The sequence below is a fragment of the Pundamilia nyererei genome, unplaced genomic scaffold (genome assembly GCF_000239375.1).
Source record: "Pundamilia nyererei isolate P.nyererei 1_Seehausen unplaced genomic scaffold, PunNye1.0 scaffold00426, whole genome shotgun sequence".
NCBI lineage: Eukaryota > Metazoa > Chordata > Actinopteri > Cichliformes > Cichlidae > Pundamilia > Pundamilia nyererei.
Window position 1 is genome coordinate 315038 of NW_005187827.1, and position 8776 is coordinate 323813.

Sequence of the window (8776 nt, forward strand, 5' to 3'; positions counted from 1 at the left end):
TAATGGTATGGGCTTTCGCTTATTATTCAATTAGAGTAAATGTAGAAAATCGAGGTGGCAGAATAGTTTCAAAATACAGAGTGAGGACTGCTGTATTTTTTTTAAATACTTGATCTTCTAACATGTAGATGCACAGTGTAAAAGTAATAGTGTAAGACTTAAAATGAAAGAAAAGGTGGAATTTTTACCCTCCACTGAATATATTTATCAGTCCCACACGTCACAGCTAGTGATGGAGTAGATTCGTGTTCTAGATTACTGATGACAAATATCTGTACGTATATATGTATGTATTGGCGCCATCCAGTGGCAAATTGAAGTTATTAGATATAAATGCTCTCCATTGCCAACAAGTTAAAACTCGTGGACTGTGTAAAAGACAGACGTTTGAGAAGTCCTGTTTCACAGCTTCAAGTTGATGGTTTATTCCTGGTGGTGTTGGTGTCACTGACCTAATACATTTAATTTAAAAAAATATATTCAAAAAAGGTAATTGGTACACTGAAAAAGCATGGTACTTGCTAATAACTCAAAATGTGTGGCTGGAACTACTTTCTTTCTCTTGACTTCTTTTAAATTGATAAATCCATTAATTTATTTAACATGTCTACATGTATTTTAAGCTAAAAAATAAATAAATAAAAATGCACCTTTAAATAGCCTACAGTCCTTATCGGAATAGACAATTCCTCACTAAATTCTTAAAATCACCAGGCTTAAATATCATTGGAAAGCCACAGCTGTCAATAGCCTTGGTTGATGTGATTCGTGCTGGCACAGCATTTGTTCCCAACCATCTCACATTCCTGAACGTAGCCATTATACTTGTGACAGCCAGCGCGCGTCAGGTTTCAGCACGCGGACAGGCAGCGCGCACGAACACAGCCAGAGCACGCGAGGACACATTATGGGTGAGTACCCAAAGGTCTCCACATAAATCCTATTACAAAACGAGATGACGGAACAATGTGTCATATATTATAACAGACCTGACTATGCATGTAGTCTGTTTGGATTATTATGGGTTTAAATATTTAAATGGAGCCGGTATTTTTCCTGCTTAGTTTGGCTGTGCTAACTTCATGGCTCGCCAAATTTAAATAAACATACCTTCATTCAGTTTGTTAAATCTTTTCAGAATGTGTTCTGACCTCCCCAACTTCTATGTACCATTATAAAATACGTAAAGGCAGGTACTCTGTCCGAACAGCATCATGGGAATAGTAGTCTGCATTCGAATTCAACTGGTGAGTCGAACAGAAACTGTATTTTTTTTACACACTACAATACCCATAATACTGGGCGCTGTCTTACGTCAACCGCAATCACAGTTGTATCTCCAACATGGCGTCGCTGGGAAGGAGGCGCGGTGTCCCAGTAAGCAGGGAGAGGTCAGTTACTCCACATCTTGGCCATTAAAAGAACGTGTTTTAATATGAAGTATTGTTTGGTCGATGACACTACTTGTCAGGTTCCGAACGTGCTTCTCGTTTGGGATTCAGAGTTAAATGTCAACGGGAGAAGTCTGGATTTTTTTTAACCCAGGGTTAGCTCATGTTAGCGGGCTAACGCACACGGCTAGCTGTCGCTAACGAGCAGCTCATGTGATGTTTTGATTATTTCACAGCAAGTGATTGACTGGGAAAAGTTTGGTTATGCCGCTCGTTGGGGCAAACAGCAGTGCTGTATGTGACTGTCGATGTGCCTCACGGTATTGGCTCGGTTCGGAGTGTTGACCGCCTCGTTGGTCGACCTGCTCGCTCTGTAACTTAGCTGGCCGGTCCTCCAACTTTCTGCCAGTCAAGCGAGTTTTCTGTTGCACCTAACTGAAGTACAACTTTCCCCTTGCTCCGTGAGGCTCAGTCGATTTTCCCTAGTATCTTAATATGTCATAAAACTTCACACCTCTGGTGTGAGAAGCATAGTGTTTAGTGTTTTAATGTTTGTTTGTTCGTCTAAAAGAAGGCCTTATATTGTGACCATTTGGTACTTTTAGCATTGGTTAATTGGGACTTTATGGAAAGCAGCTTCCCCAAGTCTTATATTTTTAAATGTGGTCATACACATGTTAAGATCTGTGTGCTGTTTGGACACCATTATGATGTTATGATCCCTAATTACAACGATTGGGTGGTGGATTTTTGGTCTTTAACTTCTTTTGAAATCATAAATTCAACACTTTCACGCACACAAAATGTCCACACTTTTGATTGAAACATTTTGTTATTTATACACAACATTTCGAACACCTAACCTAATCTAACTGCTATAGGATTAGTCAGTTTAACGTGGTGAAACTTTAGTGCCGTCAGTGTAAAAGTCCCGACTAAAACATCAACCTGAACAGTGCGGTTTCTCGGACAACAGTTTGTCCAGCTGTCTAATTAATTACTAGAAAAAGATAATAGCATTCAACATCTTATGCGTTGGGTACAAATGTGCTAGTTAGCTGCAGGTCTGCTGAATCCAGTTTTCAGCTGTTGTATGTCATTGGCTGTCTGTGAATTTTGTGTTGTCTGCGTGGAATTTCGAAAAGCGTAACCACACATAAGACTGCTTTTAGCCACATGGCCTTGCTCTCATTCTTACTCCAACATCCAATTTAGAGTTTTGCAGTGAATCTTTGTAAAGCTTACAATGTTTCCTATGTATGTGGCCAACGCTGTTGCCAACACCTTCTGTGCAGTTGTGTCCTGGAGTTTTCGATGCAAAGGCAGCCATGATAGAAACAAATAACGTTCTGAGACTTCTTTTCCTCCTTTGCTGTGGTCAGTTGATTTCAAAGGCAATTATATTGGTCCCGAAAGGTTTTTTCTGTATGTTCTCTCAGCAATCTCCCTCCAGGAATTTGCCTGCCACCTTTGTGTGCTTACCGTATATTGAGGCTTCTGATTATTAGTCCTGCAAAGATGCTTTCAGTTACTGAGCTGGAAAAGCACTGAATGAATCAACCATACTTGATGGAGCAGTCAGAACAGTTGCGGGCTGTATAGACATGACCATGCTTACACTCCTGTTATCGACTTAAAACTGTGTTAATTCAATTCAATTTTATTTATATAGTGCCAAATCACAACAAAAGTCGCCTCAAGGTGCTTCATAGATACAGAGAAAAACCCAACAATCATATGACCCACCTGTTAGAAGTGGGTGAATGAGCCTCTGGTTATTGGTTAGAGAAATATCCTTCCCTTTTATGTTTGTTAGATGGTGATAGAGTGGACATTTCAGCAGGCAGGAAAAGGGGAAATACAGTCTTTGCTTAATTAAAGTGTGTTTAATGTCATCTGTTCTTACACTCACTGTTGCCTGCCTGTTCCTGTGTTTCTGCACAGGGGTGTGATGGCGGCGTCAGACTGCTACATCGTGCACGAGATCTACAATGGGGAGAATGCACAGGACCAGTTTGAGTATGAGCTGGAGCAGGCGCTGGAGGCCCAGTATAAATACATTGTTATTGAGCCCACGCGGATCGGAGACGAGACGGCCCGTTGGATTACTGTTGGCAACTGCCTGCACAAGACAGCCGTGTTGTCAGGTGCTGCTTGCCTCCTGACGCCACTTTCGCTGCCTGTCGAGTACTTGCGCTATGTGGCGTTGCCCGCTGGCGCCCTCAGCGTGGCCTGTGCCGCCCTCTATGGGATTTCGTGGCAGTTTGACCCCTGCTGCAAGTACCAGGTGGAATATGACAGCCAAAAACTCTCGCGGCTGCCCCTGCATACACTGACCTCCTCAACGCCCGTGGTATTGGTACGCAGGGATGACATCCACAGAAAGAGACTCCATAATACGATAGCACTGGCTGCCCTGGCGTATTGCGCCAAGAAGATCTACGAACTCTATGTGGTATGAGTGCACTCTGAAGAGGATTTAAGAACCAACAGGAAAAAAAAGGAAAACTGAGAAAAAAAAAACAAAAAAAAAAACAGAACCTACCCACCCCCCATGTAAGGAAAAAGAAGTCACAATCAAGTTCAGCAGTCAGCTCCACGTGTGGTGGGTGCCTCTTTTTTGAACTTTGATCAGAGGGATATAGTTAAAACTAGAAGGAATTGTTTTTTTTTCCCCTTTTACATTTCCTTTACTTCTATGTGACAACAACTGCACACTTATCTCTGTAGTACACTCTCACCCTCTCCCCCACTTTCTCCATCCTTGACACACAACAAGTTAGCGCACAAGGGTATGGCAGCAGTTCCTCCGGACAGAGGTGTATTGGAATGACAATGGACAGACATGTTTTGTGTACCAAGTTCTTTCCCTGTTTTCCTCGTAGTTTTACTGTACCCCTTTCTTGCTGATCAGTACATCACCATTTCATTAAACATTAGGATATTTCAAACTCACTTTTCTGTATTTTGCTTTTTACATTAAATGGATTCAACACGATATCTGGGAAGGAGCAAGTAGATCCAACTTCTTTGAGATTGTGTCTTGTTCATGTTTGATTTGAACGAGTGCAAGTAAGGTCTTATCATATTAATAATGGGGATCAATATCTTTTTTTTCTTTCTTTTTTTTTTTTTTAAACAAAAACCCATGCACACTAACTATGTACACTACTGGTCAAAAATTTTAGAACACCTTTTCCTGTTTTTATTGAAATTCAGGCAGTATAATGTGTCATTGTACTCTTGAATGAAAACAAATAAACAACTGAAGTTTTATTTTTTTTTTTTAAAGAAAATATCGGAAATCATTTATAAATCAAAATGTTTCCTAAACCTTTGATTCATCAAAGCATCCACCTCTGGCAGATATAACAGCTTGTGGCAGTTTCCTCTACAATGGAAATCAAATATTCTTCCCAACCCTGTTTTAGAAGTTCCCACAAATGTGTGGCATTTACGTGTTGCTTTCATTTTATTCTTCTGACCAGTTAACTTAAAACAAACCAGCAACTAGGGATGGGTATTGATAAGATTTTCACGATTCCGATTCCATTTTCGATTCTGTTTAACAATTCGATTCTTTATCGATTCTCTTATCGATTCTTTATAAGAAAGGAGAACACTAAGTTCGATTAGCTTGGAACTTCGTTTTATATCTTCTCTTTGAACAAAATAGAAATTTAAGAGTAACATGGCCTTACAAACCCAACAGTGAGATCTTAAGAGATCCAGCCTACGGCTCTTCAATGGGTGTCACAGGGTCCCCAGGAAAAAAATTGTAAATGTAAAATAATAAAATAAATATTCTTCTGTAGCAATAACAAAGTATAACATAAATTATTCAGTAGAAATTATACAAGAATATCCAGTAATGTCCCTGCCTACAATTAAACACATTCACTTACATCGGGGGCATCTGCTGTGGCAAATGGGTTCAAGCCTTTTACCACAAACTGAGTCACTGCTCGGTGACATTCGTCTATCCTGGCCTGAAAGGAGACGCTACCGGTAGACTGCAGCGAGAACTGCCAGCATCTGAGCCAGCCTAGCTGTTGAGTCTATCTTGCCTTCTGATTTTGTTGTGGCTTTGGGTTCTGCAGACCTCTTCCTGTCAGATTCCCTCAGTGCCTTTTGATAGTAAAAGAGACTGTAATCCCTGATACATTGCCTTTCTTCACAATTTCTCTGAAGGAAAAACCTACACTTTTATGTTATGATGGTTTGTCTCTTCTATTGTTAATTGCCTTTTTCCTCACAATTTTTCTGGTCAAAAAGTTACTTTCTTTAATACAATACTGTTTGAATAATGCTCACAAGTGTATGATGCCACACTGTGTTCCAACACTACTTTTTTGTAGACTCGGGAGGTTGTCAGTAATCAAGAAAAAGTTGGGACACCTGTAGGAACCAACTTTCAAGTCTTGATCAACTTCGATTGCTGCAGAACCTCTCGCAGGTCACCATTTACCTTTATACCATTTCAAGCTATTCATGTGGACTTGAACTGCTTGAATTTCAGTTAATAAACTAGAAGAACTGGGGTATTATAAAACTTTTGACCAGTAGTGTCTACATTAAATAATTAAAAGACAAAATTGCTGTGCTTGAGAGCCACCATCTACCGGAACCAAATTCCCTGTATGTGTCTGCCAACTTTATTGGCCAAGTATATGTACTTGGCCAATAAACACGATTCTGATTCTGAAATTAAGACTGTTTGAGTCAACAGATAAAATGAAGCCAAGTTTATGTGTGTTGTCACGGTTTGGGTTCCTTAGAAATACCGATCCCTGTAAATCAATACAAAGTTTTTGTGAGTGATCACCCTACTGTCCTACTGATGAAAGATTTCCAGTTTCCAAATAACATCAGGATGGAAATGATCGTATGTTCCTTTTGCAGTCACCACCTTTCAACCCATTTCAACAATGTGTGTGACATTTTGGACGGACACAGAACTGACACACCAGAAAGTCATATAATGGAACTTTTTGTTTTGGAAACAGTTAATGTTGCAAACATTAACTCTAAAGGTATTCCCACCTGTAGAGTTTCAGAGAGCTTGAGACTCAAGTATAAGGTGGATTGAGGCTCCTCTGGTGGCACATGGTGGCCCAACACCTTAATAAGTGGCACTTAATAAAGTAGCTTGCTGTGTGCATTTTTAAAAAAAAAATTTTTTAATTTGCCATCTGTCTATTTATCCTATAATAAAAATAAATAATAACATGAAGTGAAGCAGAAATTGTAACTGTATAAGGCAAATGCAGTTAAATATTAAGTGACAGTTTGTTAAAGGAGATTTTATGTTAAACTGTTTAATAATAATAATGTACCTGTGTTCTTAAATTTTCTGGAGACAAAAGTAAATTTGGAAGCTTTTCAGAATATAAATTTCTTTAGTTTGTTTCTAATATTGATCTGATAACATAACACGGTTGCTGAATATTTGTTGGTTCCACTCCATCAAAAGAATCTCCTGCTCCACCATATCTCAAATGTGCTCTATTGGATTGAGATCTAGTCACTGAAGAGGTCATTTGAGAACAAATAACTTATTCTCATGTTTAAGAAACCAGTTTGAGATGATTTGATTTGAGCTTTGTGAAATGAACTGTTAGTCGTGCTGGAAGCAGCCATCAGAAAATGAAAAAACTTCAAGAGATGGACATGCTCAACAGCAGGTAAGCTGTGGCATTTAGATAATGCTCACTTGGTACTAAGAAAACCTCAAAGTGTGTCCAAAAAAATAACCCTCACACCATTACACCACCAGCAGCAGGCTGAATTGTTAATATAGGGCATGATGAATCCATGATTTATAGCATCAACATTTCTCCAATCTGTTGTCCAGTTTATTGGACCTGTGTGAACTTTAGCCTCAGTTTTCTGTTCTTAGCGGACCAGAGTGGTCTTCTGCTGCTGTAATGCATCTGCTTCAAGTTTCAACATGTAGTCAGAGATGCTCTTCTGCATAGCTTGGTTGTAACAAGTGGTTATTTCAGTTACTGATGCCCTCCTATCAGAATGGCCATTCTATGACCACAACAAGCCATTTCTCCTTTTCAGACTGTTCTCTGTAAACCCTAGAGATGGTTATGTGGAATAATCTACATAGATCAGCAGTTTCTGAAATACTCAGACCATCTGGAACCAACAGTTATGCCACATTCAGAGTAAGTAAATCACCTTTCTCCCCCATTCTGATGCTCAGTTTGAACTTCAACAGGTTGTGTTGAGCACGTCTCCATCCCTTAAGTTGCTGCCATGTCTTTGGATATTAAATATTTGCATTAATGAGCAGTTACACTGGTGTACCTAAGGAAGTTATCCTAAAATTGCTTGTTTTTCCAAATGTCAGGATGGTGCTTTGCTAAATTGTGTTCTTTTTGTTTTTGTTTTGTTTTTTAAGTGTTGTACAGAGTGGATGAAAATGCCTCAGACAACTGAGACCTAAATGCTTGGAAGGTCAGGGAGAGTCAGTTAGCAAGGTTTTTATTCATACAGACTTTTCAAACTCAGCCTTGATGTGTTTTCGCTCTTGGGTCTGGAAAAACAATAACCATTTCCAAATCATAGCCCTTAACCTGCTCAGCTTGAACCTAAATTTCTATAACTTGTTGGAAGGGCAAGAAATGAAATGAGGAGACAGCAGGCAAGTGGTCTGAGATAACCTCATTAGTTTGCAGGTTTGTGACCAGAGCAGGCTAATTATTTGTCCGCTGACCTGATACTGGTACCAGCTGCTTCCAACAGCAGTTTGCATACTTAAGATGTCTGTGAAGGTTCTCAATCAGGTCATTGTAGTCTAAGGAGCTTGGAAAGAAAAGCATCTGGACTTCTTTAAGTTGCTTGAAGATGTTTCACCTCTCATCCGAGAAATGTCTTCAGTTCTAGGGTCAAATGGTGGAGAGTCCCAGATTTAAACCCTGTGGGATCGTCCCCCCCAAGAGGGACAATGGACCCCCTAATGATCCTCTACCTGATCACATGAGCCAAATCTAAAGGGGAAAAAAGTTTAGTAACAATATAAACTGATAACACACTTGAAGGTGCAGAAAGGTTAAGAAGCAGTTTTTCAGTCAAAGATTTTCTACATTTATTGGGGTTACTTGAGGGCTCACCCAGCACCCATGGGAAAAGATTTAAACAGCGACAACTGAGATAAAAAAAACTGAAAAACTGAGATGTTCAGAGGTCTTGCTTCATGGTATCGAACAGCCCACACAAAACAGATTCTTTATGTTTTAATTTAAGTGCTGATGTAAACTAGAGATGGACCGATCCGATATTACGTATCGGTATCGGTCCGATACTGACCTAAATTACTGGATCGGATATCGGAGAAAAATAAAAAATGTAATCCGATCCATTAAATATCACGA

General features: G+C 39.6%; 1 protein-coding gene across 2 annotated transcripts; it reads left to right on the plus strand.

The window, feature by feature from the left end:
• Positions 1–780: 780 nt before the first annotated feature.
• Positions 781–4346, plus strand: tmem11 (transmembrane protein 11). 2 transcript variants are annotated; one of them, XM_005753420.1, is made up of 2 exons: positions 781–911; positions 3336–4346. In XM_005753420.1, exon 2 carries the CDS (start codon positions 3343–3345, stop codon positions 3850–3852), a length of 510 nt encoding a protein of 169 aa, XP_005753477.1. In that variant the 5' UTR covers positions 781–911; positions 3336–3342; the 3' UTR covers positions 3853–4346. The 2 variants fall into 2 exon arrangements, with proteins under 2 accessions (XP_005753477.1, XP_005753476.1); XM_005753419.1 differs by lacking the exon at positions 781–911 and adding an exon at positions 1308–1391.
• Positions 4347–8776: the final 4430 nt, after the last annotated feature.

What these genes read in the sequence shown, in the direction of transcription:
- tmem11 (XM_005753419.1), top strand. Translation starts at nt 1,345, where the DNA reads ATGGCGTCGCTGGGAAGGAGGCGCGGTGTCCCAGTAAGCAGGGAGAG. An exon ending in GTCCCAGTAAGCAGGGAGAG is followed by an intron (nt 1,392 to 3,335) that starts GTCAGTTACTCC and finishes GTTTCTGCACAG; the next exon opens with GGGTGTGATGGCGGCGTCAG.